Source organism: Scyliorhinus torazame, chromosome 4, assembly GCF_047496885.1.
Source record: "Scyliorhinus torazame isolate Kashiwa2021f chromosome 4, sScyTor2.1, whole genome shotgun sequence".
Taxonomy (NCBI): Eukaryota; Metazoa; Chordata; class Chondrichthyes; order Carcharhiniformes; family Scyliorhinidae; genus Scyliorhinus; species Scyliorhinus torazame.
This window is the reverse complement of record NC_092710.1, coordinates 187,474,854-187,490,736: the sequence shown is the minus strand read 5'-3', so window position 1 is coordinate 187,490,736 and position 15,883 is coordinate 187,474,854. Positions and strand designations below refer to the sequence as shown.

Here is a 15,883-nt window from a genome sequence, read left to right as displayed (position 1 = left end):
CGTCCCGCTCCATCACCTCGCCCTGTGAACAGGTTGATTTCATCCTCCAGATTGAGGCACAGGTGCAGCTGTGTGCCAGCAACCTCCCGGCCTCAGATGAAAGAGTGATCAGCATTCGTGAAGAGACTGCCAAAGATCCTCGTCTGCAGTGTGTAATGCACCACCTTGCAAATGGCTGGCCAAAACGGAAATGCCCTCAGTTCTTTAATGTGAAGGACGACCTGACGTCGTCGAGGGGATCCTCCTCAAGCTAGATCGTATCGTGATTCCTCGCAGCCTGCAGAGCTTAGTGCTCAAACAAATCCACGAGGGACACCTAGGTGTCGAAAAGTGTAGGTGCAGGGCCCGGCAGGCTGTCTATTGGCCTGGAATCAGCCAGGACATATCCAACAGGGTCCTCACTTGTGCTACCTGCCAGCGTTTCCAGTCTGCTCAAACAAAAGAAACACTCCAGCAACACAAGATCGTGACCTCTCCGTGGTCCAAGGTGGGAATCGACCTTTTTCACGCCAAAGGGTGTGACTATGTGCTCATCATAGATTACTTCTCAAATTACCCGGAAGTTGTGAAGCTGTCAGACCTCACATCAAGGACAGTCATCAAGGCCTGCAAGGAGACATTTGCCAGGCATGGTATTCCACTCACTGTCATGAGTGACAATGGTCCCTGCTTCCACAGCCAAGAGTGATCCAATTTCGCCAAGTTGTACCAACTGAACCACATCACCTCAAGCCCACACTACCCGCAGTCCAACGAGAAGGTTGAGAAAGGGGTCCATATAGTGAAGCAACTGCTCTGCAAGGCTGCGGACTCTGCTTCTGACTTCAACCTTGCGCCGTTGGCATACAGGGCAACCCCTCTGTCCACCGGTATGTCTACGGCTCAACTCCCCATGAATAGAGACCTGCGGACCACTGTTCCGGCCATACACTTACCAGACCTGGATCACCTCCCAGTATTGCAAAAGGTGCAGCAACTCAGGAACCGGCAAAAGCTGACATACGATGCTCATGCTACCGATTTGCCTGTGCTATCTCCGGAAGATGCTGTTCGGATCAAGCTACCTGATGGAGGCTGGTCAGCTCCAGCTGTTGTTATTCGACAGGCTGCTCCCAGATCATTTGCAGTTCGTATGGCTGATGGCTCCATTGTCAGGCGCAACAGAAGGGTGTTGCACAAAGTTCCCTGCCCACCACCAGATCCTACTTTTCCATATGTTGTCGTGCCTCCTCCAGACACCTCGCACCATGAGGCCACCAATCTGGCAGCTATCCCGCCTGTCAAGGTGCCGTTGTCCCCACCTCCACCTTTCAGGCGGTCGACAAGGATCAGACGCAAGCCCCAAAGATTGGACTTATAGACATTTATCTTGTAAATGTTGTTCTATATCTGCACGCTAGAAAGCTCTTATGTATATATTCATCCACTCGCTTTCATCCACTTGCCATTTAATGTAAATAGTTCTACATGTAAATACAGTTGGATATGCTCCAAGCGACCAATATTTTTTTTTTAAAAGGGTGGATGTTATGATATGCACTCATGCACATAATGAGCTACAGACAGGCAGTGACAGACACCCAGTACAGCCAATCAACTCACAGGACAGAACACAACCAATCACCAGGCAGAACACTAGAAGGTGGTCTCCCACTATAAAACACACGAGGCATCAACACTCTGCCTCTTTCCACTGGTGACAACTGGAGTGACAGTCAGGGTGTATATATCAGTTAGCACCTTCTACACGTGGCTCAGAGCTAGTCTGGTCTAGTTAGTTATAGTAAGCACGCTTAGATTAGTAGAGTGTCAAACCCATTAACGAACTGTGTGCACTGCTTAACAAGTTCAATAAAGCGTATTGAACCAACACCAAAGTTTGGAGTCTACTTTCAAGTACAACTGCATCCAGTTGCAGTCCGTGTTACCCCTGGGTGATTAACACGACAATTATGAGGGATCATTGGACACTAGGGAGATGCCAGAAGATTGAAAACAGGCTAATGTGGTGCTCACATTCAAAAAGAGTGACAGCATAGACACAAATAACTCAGGCACATTAATCTTACTTGAATTCCATTATTGTGAGTGTGGTCTGTACAACAATGATCTGGTGATTAACAATGAATATGGATTCATGCTGACTGACCTCCCCATCTTCTTTGAAGAAATGAAAACCCGAGTGAATTGTTTTTTAGGTTTGATGATGTAGAAAGCTATTCAGTCCGTTTTCATTCACCCATCCAAAGATATCCAAATGACACCCTGGAATAACTTGTCAAGATCAGCTTAGATAGATGTCTACTAATAGAGGCATGGCATATTTAATAGAAGTCCATTGAATGTATATCCTGTGCCATAGGGAAATTTCAGGATTCTTCCCAGTAGGACAAGCATAGGTGCAGGAAGTGTCATCAGCTGGAGCTCGTCAAGCTCCGTGCGTTCTGTGCAGCAGCTGACAATGCTGCATTGCAGGCTGAGAGCCCGCTATAGAATATGCAATTATTCTATATTGCATCCCGCACCAAATCCCAATTTTGATCATTCCAATCCTTGCTTACCTATGCTGGTTCCTGATTTCCCAACATCGTGTTTAAAATTTTTCATCCAACTATTTATAATCACCCGAGCTCTATAATCTCCTATTACAAACAGTTCCAAATGTTTGTTTCTCTGACTCTGGCCTTTCTTTGTATCCCCTCCCCTTACCTCACCAAAACAGTCATACCTTCAGCTGCCTTGGTCCAAATCCCTCTGCTTCTCCACTTCCCGTTCTTTTTTTTTAAGATTCATCTCTTTTATCAAACTTTTGATCACCGTTTGAAAATTTTCATTTGCTCTATGTTTATTTTTCCTTATCTGCATGTAAACATTTTGTTCTATGTTGAAATTCTTATATGTAAGCAACCTCTGTTGTTGTTCACTGGTTTGAAATTTGCATTTTGTGGCATAGAGTTGGAGAAAATGTTGCTTCCAGCACTGTTTCTCATTCGCAGGTAAATCCTAAATCATGATCTACTAAAATCTGCACGCAAATCAATGGAAGTAAAGATTTATACTTTGGATGCGATCTTTGAGACTCCATAAAATGCATCTACATTGCCCACAAAGATGAAAGTTTAGACCCCTTCAGGTTAACATATCCTGGTACATTAAGAATGATTCAGAAAGAAAGAATTTATGTTAAGAGGTAGGCACAAAAATAGCAAAAGAAATGACATTGGGCTCGATTCAACTAAATGGGAACAAAGTCCCATAGCGAGCGCGTTTAGCCGCGTATTTCCTGGCATTCGCAGCGTCGAGAAACACATGGCTATACAACGCGACTCGTTTTGCATAAGGGGTCTCAGTGGGAACACGCGGCCAAGGCCACGCATAGCCCCGTTTTGTACACTGGAAGCTCTACTCTGGCATCCCGATCTCCGAGGCCCCCAAAGCGGTTCCCAACCCCCCAGCCCAAACAGACTTTGGATGGAGTCTTGAAACCATGGGATGTGATATTCCCAAAAGGGAACAAAGTCCCGAGTGAGCGCATTTAGCTGAGTGCTTCCCGATACTGCAATGTGGAGAAACACATGGCTATTTAATACGACTCACTTTAAATAAGGAGCCTGAACAGATAACGCGCAGCTAAGGCCGCACATAGTCCCGTTTTTTACAATGGGGGTTCCACTTGCCGGACCTCCCCATTGTAGGGTGATTTCCGAGACTTCGAAAAGAATCACCGATCTCCCCCCCTCCCCCTCGCAGCCTAATGCAACATGGTAGGATCCCGTGGTCACCCCCAACATCCACACCAGGCAACTCTGGCCCGATCGCACGCGTGCAAAAAATAGCAGCTTGGCACCTTGGCAGTGCCACCTGGGCACCTTGGCAATGCCAGGCTGCCACCCAGGTGACAATGCCAGGCTGCCAGATTTGCTAATAAGTGATCACACCCATTGTGGGCAAGATTCACATTGCAACGTCTCGTGGGATTGTGTTGAATCTCGCGAGGCATTGCGAGCCGGGTGGATCCTGGGAGGGGGGTCTCGCGGCTTTCAACAGCCACACTGCGCGGTGACAAGCTGCTTCACTGGCGCAATGTGCCGTTGGATCGCGCCCTTTGTCTTTCATTTTGTCTGGACCATATCCAGTACTATCAAGCCCTGTTGACCTCTGCCGAAACTGAGCTGCGGAGAGCTGTTTTTCCGGCACAGCGTGGCCGGATCATCGCGCCTATAACCCTTGGACTCAGGGGTGAGAGGGTTACCACTGAGACAGTGAACCAGAGATATTTTTGCAAAAATGTAGCTTACATTTTTCTAAATTCCAATGAGTACTGGCCCAACCTATTCAACCTCTCCTCAGAAGAAAATCCCTCCAAAGTTGAAATCAATCTTGTGAGTCTTCCTTGGACTGCCTCCAATGCCAGTATATCTTTGCTCAGATAAGGGGATCAAAACTGTTCACAGTATTTGTTCACAGTACCCAGGAAGTGTAGAAGATTGTAGTTTAGTCGGGCAGTATGGTCGGCACGGGCTTGGAGGGCCGAAGGGCCTGTTCCTGTGCTGTACATTTCTTTGTTCTTTGTTCTTATTCCAGATATGGTCTAACTAGTGTCTTGTATAGTTTTAGTAAGACTTCCCTATGTTTATCCTCCATTCCCAACATTCTATTTGTCTTCCCTATTACCTGATGAACTTGCATGCTAACTTTTTGTGATTTATTAACAAGGACATCTGCAGTCTTTCTCCATTCAAATAATATTCAGCTCCTTTATTCTTCTTACCAAAGTGCATAACTTCACATATTCCTCCATTATATTCAAGTTTTTGCCCACACACTTAATCTATCTATATCCCTCTGTGGACACTTGTGTCATCCTCAGCACTTGCTTTCCCATCTATCTTTGTGTCATGTGCAAACTTGCAAGAGTACATTCACTTCCCCTTCAATTCATCAGTATGTATTGTCAATAATTGTGACCCCAGCACTGATCCCTGTGGTGCTCCACTAGTTACAGACTACCATCGTGGAAATGCCCCTCCTATCCCAACTCTGTCTTCCACTAGTCAGCCAATCCTCTATTCATGCTAACATACTCCCCCAACCTGACAATTAAGTAGCCTTTTGTGCAGGACCTTATTAAACTTTTTTTGAAAATCAAAGGATATTACATCTATTGATTCTCCTTTATCTATCTGGCTTGCTACCACCTCAAACAAATCGAATAAATTTGTTAGGCATTATTTACACTTCATGAAGCCACGCTGACTCTGCTTGATTATATCATGTATTTCAAAATGCTCTGCTATTACATAATTTATAATGGACTCTAATATTATCCCCAAAGCAGACTTTGTCAGATTGGACATGGCTGATGCTACTGAGCCACGTTCGATGGTAGGCATTAAGCTCCCCACCCAGAGAACATTTTGTTAATTTGCCACCCTCAGTGCTTCTTCCAAGTGATGTTTAACATGTCAAGGAACTGATTAATCAGTTAAGGGGGGAAAGTAGGTGATAATAAGTCGGAGGTTTTGTTGTCCATGTTAGGTTTGATGCCATGAGACTTCACAGGGTCGGAGTCAATGAAGACGACTCCCTGGACAACTCCCTTCCAAATGTATACCACTGTGCCACTGCCACCTCTGGTTGGTCTGCCCTTACTGCAGGACAGGACGTTACCAAGGATGATGATTGTGGTGTCTGGGCATTAGGTGCGATCGACCAGCCCATCATGTCCGATTCGGTGACGCGATGAGGCCGTTAAAAGAAATCCTCTCATGAGATTTACGACGCTTGGAACACCTCGCGAAACATTGTGCCCAAGGTCCATAAAGTAAATCTAAGGGTTGGATTCTTCTGCCCCGCCCGTTGCAAGAACGCCACGGGTGAGATGCAGACAATGGAGAAGTCCATTGACCTCGGGCGGGATTCTCTGGTCGGCTGGTGGACACGGTCGGAGAATCCCACACTAATTTTAGCACAAGGAAGGGTGCTTTGCAGGCTCAACAGAGCTGCCATTATTCGTTCCGGTGCCGAGGTTGATGCTGGGTGGTATGTCTGGTTTTGTTCCTTTTTGATTTTTCCAATGCTGTTTCTGGTACAACTGAATAGCTTGCTAGACCATTTCAGAGGGGGCTGGATTCTCCGCAGCCCTACGCTTATCACGTTCGGCATGAGGGCGGAGAAACCAAATTCACGCCGAAATTGGGCCTGGCACGGGACCAGAGAATCAGCGTGATCGCGGAGCACGCCGCGTGGATGGGGGTCCATTGACAGAGGCCAGCCAAGCAATCCTCCGCTCCCATCCGGCCGAGTTCCCAATGGCGTGGAACTAACCTGCTATTGCCGATCAGGATGCTCGCATGGCGGGGGGGGGGGCCTTATAGGCGGCCGGGGTTAATGTCTGTGCGGTCAAATCCTCGGGCGCGCAGTCGATTGGGGGGGGGTCTATGTTTTCAATCTACCCCCGTGGTCTGAGTCGCCATGGCGCTCAGCGCGGCCACTGGAGGCCGCTGCCATGCGCATGCGCAGACTCAAAACCGGAAGTGCGGGGGCCCGTATCCGCAGCTAAAGAATTACTCTGGGTCCCTGCTACCCCCTGCAGAGCTTTGAACTAGCTGATCTTTTTTGCAGGATTCTCCAGAATAAAACTCCAGCCTTTTTACACTGGCGTGGGGACATAGTCCCATTTTGGGAGAATCCAGCCCATGGTTGTGGACCTGGGGCGAAATTCTCCCCAAACGGCGCGATGTCCGCCGACTGGCGCCCAAAACGGCGCCAATCAGACGGGCATTGCGCCGCCCCAAAGGTGCGGAATGCTCCGCATCTTTGGGGGCCGAGCCCCAACATTGAGGGGCTAGGCCGGCGCCGGAGGGATTTCCGCCCCGCCAGCTGGCGGAAACGGCGTTTGTTGCCCGCCAGCTGGCGCGGAAATGACATGTCGGGGCGGCGCATGCGCAGGAGCGTCAGCGGCCGCTGACAGTTTCCTGCACATGCGCAGTGGGGAGAGTCTCTTCCGCCTCCGCCATGGTGGAGACCGTGGCGGAGGCGGAAGGGAAAGAGTGCCCCCACGGCACAGGCCCGCCCGCGGATCGGTGGGCCCCGCGCGGGCCAGGCCACCGTGGGGGCACCCCTCAGGGTCAGATCGCCCCGCGCCCCTCCCCCAGGACCCCGGAGCCCGCCCACGCCGCCTTGTCCCGCCGGTAAATAGGTACTCTAATTTACGCTGGCGGGACAGGCAATTTCTTGGCGGGACTTCGGCCCATACGGGCCGGAGAATCGAGCGGGGGGGCCCGCCAACCGGCGCGACCCGATTCCCGCCCCCGCCCAATCTCCGGTACCGGAGACTTCGGCAACCGGCGGGGGTGGGATTCACGGCGGCCAAAGGCCATTCTCCGACCCGCTGGGGGTCGGAGAATGACGCCCCTGGTGTCACATATAACACAGACCAGGCAAGGATGGCAACATTTTCTTCCCTGAAGGCCATTAGTAAGCCAGATAGTTTTTTTTAAATGATAATTGATAATTTCATGGTCACCATTACTGAGACTAGTCTTATCAATTCCCGATTCTTATTAATTGGATTTATTAATTAATTGAATTCAAACTCCCCCAGCTGCCTGGATGTGTTTTGAATCCAGGTCCTGCACATTATTAGCCTTGGCCTCTAGATTACTATTCCAGTGCAATTGCCACTATTCCCAGTAATCTGACAATATTACGATTACTTAACACTTTAGAAAATGCAAAGCAATAAAATCCATTCTACATCAAAAATATGCATCGAAAATTGCAGCACTTACCCAAACTTAAATAATAAAAAGGAAGAGCAGCTAAATTTGTTGAATACTGTGGTAATATGTAAAGTCCACCTGGCGGTTTATTCCATATGAACGTATTTCTTGCTATATGTGAATATATCCTATCGTGTATAATCTGTGGAAGATAATAATGTAAAATGTTATTCAGTTTGATTTTCATTGTACAGTTTGCACAATTTATACACTTTTGCATAATTTCAAATTTTATTAAAAACTACCATGTCCACCTCCTTCCATACTTCAGCAAGTATAAGGTACTGTTAGAAGAGAAGAGAGGCTGGAGGTCTGCTGTGACTCTCAAAGGAACACAGCTGCTCAGGAACACACATTTTGTGCGAGTCTCAGGATGAGAACTGAGACTCATACTTGCATATCTTCACAGCAGTAACATTTTGCCATTAAAATTAAAATATCTTCTGTTGGCATTGTGATTTTTTTTTTTCCAGATAGAGGCAGGGTCTACTTTGTGTAGAAATTATTGCCCATTGCAATTTTGACTTGCGTAAAAAGCATTAGAAAAACTGACTTCTGCCAAGACCTACAATCAACTGCAATTAAATTTTACAATGTTTATTTTATCAAATTACTTGCAGTTATCAATATGTAGAAGTAGCTGTGCTTTAACCTTGTACAACGTGATTACCAGTTTAAAATGATCATGTTGATGGTATGTTTTGAACAGGAGACAAATACATTTCATTGAGATGCTGTAACATATTTGACAATAAAATCGTGGAACACAATTTCAATCCAAAAGAGAGGCTGCAAATTCCATTCATAGTTTAAAAAAATTATTTCAGCAGATGCGCATTTCACTGGCAAGGCCAGCATATGTATTCCATCCCTAATTGCCCTTGAGAAGGTGGTGGTGAGCTGCCTTCTTGAATCACTGCATGAGGCGACACCCACCGTGTTGTTAGGAAGGAAGTTCCAGACACAATGAACGATGGCAGTATCGTTCCAAGTGAGGATGGTTTGTAATTTGGATGGTAATATGCAGGTGGTGGTGTTCCCATGCGTCTGTCTGCTGCCTTTGTCCTTCTGGGTGATAGAGGTGCTGTTGAAGGAGCTTTGGTGAGTTGTTGCAGTGAATCTTGTCGATAGTACACACTGCTGCCACTGTGTGTTAGTGGTGGAGGAAGTAAATGGTGTGCCAACGAAATGGATTGTTTTGTCCTGAGAGGTGTGAAGCCTTTTGAGTGTTGTTGGTGCTGCGCTTATCCAGGCAAGTCGAATGTGTTCCATCACACTCCTGACTTGTGCCTTGTAGATAGTGGACAAGTTTTGGGGTGCCTGGAGGTGAATTACTTTCTGCCGAATTTACAGCCTGCGATCTGCTCTTTTAGCCACAGTATTATTATGCTAGTCCAGTTCAGTTTCTGACCAATGGTAATCCCCAGGAGATTCAGCGATAGTAATGCCATTGAATGTCAAAGGGAAATGGTTGGAAATAATCATTGTCTGACACTTGTGTGACACAAATGTTAGCTGACACTTGTTCGTCCATGCCTGAATATTGTTCAGGTCTTGCTGCACACGGGCACATGACTGCTTCTGTCTCTGAGGAGTCACGAATGGTGGTTAACTTAAATGGAGGGAAGGCCATTGATGAAGCAGCTGAAGATGGTTGGGCCAAGAACATTACCCTGATGATCTCCTACAACATTGTCCTGGGACTGAGATGATTGGCCTCCAGCAACCACAACCATCTTCCTTTATGCTAGGTATAACTCTAACCAGTGGAGATTTCCCTCCCCCCTTATTCACACTGACTCCAGTTCTATTAGGGCTCCTGAATACCGCACGCACTCAGCCAAATGGTGCACCGATAGCAATTTTAAAAATGTATTAAGGTATTTGAAAATTTTTATAATACTAACAATAACAGTGACATAAACATGGTATAATAAACATTTCCACCCCCATTGCAATCTTCACACACCCCAACCATAAAACAACAATCCGGCCCTCTCCCCCTCCCGGCCCCCCCTTGGAATACTGCATTTGCTGACATTTTAATTTTCCCCAAGAAAGTTGACGAACGGCTGCCACCTCCGGGTGAACCCGACCATTGACCCTCTTAAGGCGAACTTTATTTTCTCGAGACTGAGAAACCCAGCCATGTCACTAACCCAGGTCTCTACACTCGGGGGCTTTGAGTCCCTCCACATTAACAAGATCCGTCTCCAGGCTACCAGGGAGGCAAAGGCCAAGACATCAGCCTCTTTTGTCCCCTGAACTCCCGGCTCTTCCGACACTCCAAAGATCGCTACCTCTGGACTCGGCACCACCGAGTCCCGTGGACATTGCCTGAGCAAAACCCTGCCAAAACTCTCCAAGCTTCGGGCATGCCCAAAACATGTGGACATGATTTGCTGGGCTTCCCGCGCACCTTGCACACCTATCGTCTACCCCGAAAAATGTGCTCATCCTAGCCACTGTCATGTGTGCCCGATGGACTACCTTAAATTGCATCAGGCTGAGCCTGGCACATGATGAGCAGGGATTAACCCTGCCTAGGGCATCTGCCCATAGACCCGCCTCTATCTCTCCTCCTAGCTCGTCCTCCCACTTGCCCTTAAGCTCCTCCACTGGAGTTTCCTCCGCCTCCGAAAGCTCCTGGTAAATATCGGAAACCTTCCCCTCTCCCACCCAGGTACTGGAAACTACTCTATCCTGTATCCCCCGTGATGGCAGCAGCGGAAAGGCCGGAACCTGTTTTCTCAGGAAGTCTCGCACCTGCAAATACCTGAACCCATTCCCTGCTGGCAATTCAAATTTATCCTCCAAGGCTTTCAAGCTGGGGAAGCTCCCGTCTATAAATAGATTCTACCATCCTTCTAATTCCTGCCCTTTGCCATCTCCGGAACCCACCATCTAGCCTACAAGGTACAAACCGATGGTTATTGTAAATCGGGGTCCAGACCGATGCTCCCTCCGCTCTCTTATATCTCCTTTATTATCTCCAGATTCTCAGAACCGCCACCACCACCGGACTTGTGGAGTATCGGGCCGGAGAGAACGGCAGAGGTGCCGTTACCAATGCTCCCAGACTGGTGTCTTTACATGATGCCGCCTCCATCCGCTCCCATGCCAACCCCTCCCCCACGACCCACTTCCTCACCATGGCTATATTAGCCGCCCAGTAGTAATAGCAGAAGTTCGGCAGCGCCAACCCACCCTCCCCCCCGACTGCGCTCCAGCAACACTTTCTTCACTCGCGGGTTTTACCCGCCCACACAAAGCCCAAAATAACCATTCACCCGCTTGAAAAAGGCCTTTGGGATGAAGATGGGGAGGCACTGATAGACAAACAGAAATCTGTGGAGGAGCGTCATTTTCACGGTCTGTACCCTCCCTGCGAGTGATAGCGGGAACATGTCCCATCCCTTAAAGTCACCTTCCATTTGTTCTACCAGCCGGGATAAGTTTAACTTGTGCAGTGCCTCCCATTCCCAGGCCACCTGGACTCCCAGATACTGAAAGCTCTTTCCAACCATTCTAAGGCGGCAGCTCTCCCAGTCTCTTCTCCTGTCCTCTTGCCTGGATCGCGAACATCTCGCTTTTCCCCATGTTCAATTTATATCCCGAAAAATTGCCAAATTCCCCAGGATCCGCATAACTTCCCACATCCCCTCCAACGGGTCTGAAATATACAAGAGCAAGTCATCCCTATCACCCCCAGGACACAGTCCTCTATCCTTGTGGCCAGTATCTTAGCCACCAGTTTGGCGTCCACATTCAGTAGAGAAATGTGACCCGCATTGCTCCAGATCCTTCTCCCGTTTCAGGATCAATGAAATTGAGGCCTGAGACATTGTTGGGGGGAGGACCCCCTTCTCTCTTGCTTCATTAAATGTCCTCACCAGCAGTGGGCTCAATAGCTCTGAAAACGTCTTATAGAATTCCACCGGATAGCCGTCAGGCCCTGGGGCCTTGCCCGACTGCATGCCCTCCAGCCCCTCGATTATTTCCTCAATCTCAATTGGGGCTCCCAGCCCTTCCACCAGATCCTCATCTACCCTCGGAAACCTCAACTGATCCAAAAACTGTCTCATCCCCTGCTCCCCAGCTGGGGGTTCCGACTCATATAATTTACTATAAAAGTCCTTTAAAACCTCATTCACCCCCACTGGGTCCAGGACAGTATTCCCGCCTCCACTCTTTCCTTTACCTATCTCCCTTGCCGCCTCCCTTTTCCTGAGCTGGTGCGCTAACATTCTGCTTGCCTTTTCCCCGTGCTCATAAATCGCCCCCCTTGCCTTTCTCAACTGTTTCACCACTTCCCCTGTGGTCATCAGCCCAAACTCTGCCTGTAACCTCCGCCGCTCCCTCAGTAGCCCCGCGTCCGGGGCCTCCGAGTATCTCCTGTCCACCTGGAGTATCTCCTCCACTAACCTATCCCTCTCAGCCTGTTCCGCCTTTTCTCTGTGTGCCCGTATCAAGATTAATTCCCCTCTGACCACTACCTTCAAAGCTTCCCAAACCATCGCTGCAGAGACCTCCCCCATATCATTTGTTTCCAGGTAGTTCTGGATGGACTTGTTAACCCGCCCACAGATTGCTTCGTCCGCTAGCAACCCCACATCCAGTCTCCATAGCAGGCATTGCCCTCTCTCCACACAACCCGTAGATCCACCCAATGTGGGGCATTATCCGACATTGCGATTGCCGAGTACTCAGTATCCACCCCCCCCCATATTATTATTATTATTTTTTTTAATAAATTGTTTTTATTAAAGATTTTTTCAAACAGAATTTTTACATAACTAATAACAGAAAAATAAACGAAAAATATTTTCAAAACTAGGTGGCTGTTATCATTATACTAAAAGAAAATATACATTAAATAGACAGTTCCCCCACCTGAGCCCCCCCCCCCCCACCCGAGCCCCCCCCCCCCCCCCCCACCCCCAATTGCTGCTGCTGCTGACATTTTATTGCTCCCCTAGAAAGTCAAGGAAAGGTTGCCACCGCCGGGAGAACCCCAGCAAGGACCCTCATTAGTGCCCTGCTCAGAACAAAAAAGTCGATGCGGAGTATACCTTGTGACATGTGGGAAAAAAGAAAACTCCTTTGCCCTTGGCCGTGCAAACCTCCATGGGTCTACTCCCCCCATCTGTTCCATAAACCCCTTCAATTCCTTTGCCACGGCCGGCCTCCTCCCTGTCCTGGATTTTGACCGGTCCAATTCCGGATCAATGACTGTGTTAAAATCTCCTCCCATGATCAGGTTATGTGACTCTAAGTCTGGGATCTTACCTAACACCTGCCTCATAAATTCCACATCGTCCCAATTCGGAGCATATACGTTCACGAGTACCACCCGCACCCCCTCCAGCTTCCCACTCGCCATTATGTACCCCCCTTGTCTGTCACGATTCTTCCTGCCTCGAATGCCACTCATTTGTTGATCAAGATCGCAACCCCCCTGGTCTTTGAGCCCAGCCCTGAGTGGAATACTTGGCTGACCCACCCCTTTCTTAATCTCATCTAGTCTGTAACCTTTAGGTGCGTCTCTTGTAGCATTGCCACGTCCGCCTTCAGTCCCCTCAAATGCGCAAACACGCGAACCCTCTTGACCGGCCCATTCAACCCCCGATGTTCCATGTAATCAGCCTGGTCGGGGGGCTTCCTGCCCCCCCCCCCCACCCTGCCGACTAGCCATCACCCTTTTTAGGCCAGCCTCTAGCTTGCACCCTCCGCCTTCTCGAGCCCGCCCTCGGGCATTCGCCGTTCCCGACCTCCCACTTGTCCCCTAGTAACAGTTCCTCCCCTGCCAGCAAAGTAGCTCCCCCCCTCTCCCTCACCCCCTAGCAACAACATTAGAAACCCAACCCCCCACGTCAAGCTCCAGCTGAACACCTGCTCGCCCCCCACTGTGCTTCCGTGAGTCAGTTGACCCATGCTGACTTGATCGCGCCCGCCCATGGCACCAAGCAGTCTGTCTCCCCATTGTTCTCTCCACTCTCCCCCCACTTGGACAATCATATTAAGAGCATCACATTCCCCAGTCAACAAACATCAGAAAAAACAGTGAAGAAACAGCCACATTAGAAAAAAGAAAAAAACACCCAAAAACAGAACTAGTCTCAAAGGCCATCCCCCCCTCTAACCAGCTCCCTGCAAGACAAAGTTAACTTTAGCCATCAAAACAGCCCCTTATTACACATAACACTACTTATACGGCCCAGCACAACAAATCACCACCACAGTACTCTCCAAGTCTTCAGTGTCTTTTCGTTCGCCTCCAGCCTCTTTTCTTGAATAAAAGTCCATTCTTCGTCTGGTGTTTCGAAATAGAAGTCTCGTTTCTCATGTGTGACCCACAGTCGGGCTGGGTACAACATCCCGAACTTCATCCCCTTCTTAAAGTGGGCTGTTTTTGCCCGATTAAACCCAGCTCGCCTCTTGGTCAAATCCGGGCCCACGTCCTGATAAATGCGCAGCTCACAATTCTCCCACTTGCTGCTCCATTCCTTATTGGCCCACCACAGAACCTGTTCCTTGTCCAGGAATCGGTGAAAGCATACTACCATTGCCCTCGGCGGCTTGTTCGCTCGTGGCTTCTTCGCGAGGGCTCTGTGCGCTCTCTCCACTTCCAGGGGGAGGAGGGTACGCCTCAGCCTCCATCAATGTCTCCAACATGTCCGTTACATAACCCCTCGCATCCGATCCCTCAGTGCCTTCAGGGAGGCTGACAATTCTATGATCCTGCCTCCTGGACCTGTTCTCCAGTCGTCCAGCTTCTCCTGCATTCATTTCTGGCAGTTGTTCATCATCTCCACCTTGGTCTCCAGCACGGTTATGTATTCCTCGTGCTCGGCCACCTTTTTCTCCACCTCCTGGATCGCTCTTCCGTGGGTCTCTTGATTCTGCACAACTTGACCAATCGAAGCCTTAATCGGGTCCAGAGTGTCCTTCTTCAGCTTGGCGAAGCAATCTTCGAAAAACTTCACCAGCTGCTCCGTCGACCACTGTGCCGTCTTCCCGCTGCCCTTGCTCTCCACCATGCTTTCCCGCATTACTGGCTCTGCTCGCATCTTCCTTATAGGACTTTGTCTTCTCAAACGGCCACTTCTGGTCCAATTCTCCGTACACCGGAGGGGGATTTCTCCTCACTGTCTCACTCTTCACCGATTTATCCCATAAAATCCGGAAAAAAACAGGGGAAAAAGGTCCAAAAGTCCGTCACAAAAGTCTGTCACAGGCGGAAGCTATCAAATGTGCGACCTACTCCTCCTTGGCCGCCACCGGAAGTCCGTGCATCGATATCAATGACAGTCGTCTCACCTCATCTCTTGTGTTCAGCTGTTTTGTCCATGTTTGGACCTAGGCTGTAATGAGGTCAAGAGTTAAATGGCCCTGGCAGACCCCAAACTGAGCAACAGGAAGCAGATTATTGCTGAATTAATACCATTTGATAGCACTGTTGATGAGAACTTTTATAACTTTGCTGATGATCGAGAATAGACTGATGGGACAGCAATTGTCGAGGTTGGAATGGTCCTTTTTTTTGTGGACAGTACACGAGGACAATTTTCCACATTGCCAGGTAGTGCAAATTTTGTAACTGGGCTCGAACAGCTTGACTATCAGCACAGCTAGTTCTTTACCGGGCAGCACGATAGCACAGTGGTTAGCACAGTTGCTTCACAGCTCCAGGGTCCCAGGTTCGATTCCCGGCTTGGCTCACTGTCTGTCCAGAGTCTGCACGTTCTCCACGTGCCTGCGTGGGTTTCCTCCGGGTGCTCCATTTTCCTCCCACAGTCCAAAGATGTGCGGGTTAGGTGGATTGGCCATGGTAAATTGCCCTTAGTGTCCAAAAAGGTTAAGTGGGGGTTACTGGGTTACGGGGATAGGGTAGATACATGGGCTTGCGTAGGGTGCTCTTTGTAAGGGCTGGTGCAGACTCGATGGGCCGAATGGACTCCTTCTGCAATGTAAATTCTATGATTCTATGATTCAGCTCAAGTCTTCAGTGCTATTCCCAGAATGTTGTCAGGTCCCATAGCTTTACAGTATTCTGTGTCTTCAGACATTTCTTGACATCACATGGAGTGAATCGGATT

The 15,883-nt window shown here is 48.8% G+C and overlaps 1 protein-coding gene across 1 annotated transcript in view; it reads right to left on the bottom strand.

Annotated features, from left to right (window-relative positions):
- Positions 1 to 15,883, bottom strand: part of LOC140410640 (exostosin-1-like) — a 968,627-nt gene that overhangs the window by 175,884 nt on the left and 776,860 nt on the right. Inside the window, exon 6 of the mRNA XM_072499003.1 lies at positions 7,794 to 7,926. Within this exon, the coding sequence (XP_072355104.1) occupies positions 7,794 to 7,926 (133 nt within the window). The remainder of the gene's footprint in view (positions 1 to 7,793; positions 7,927 to 15,883) is intronic.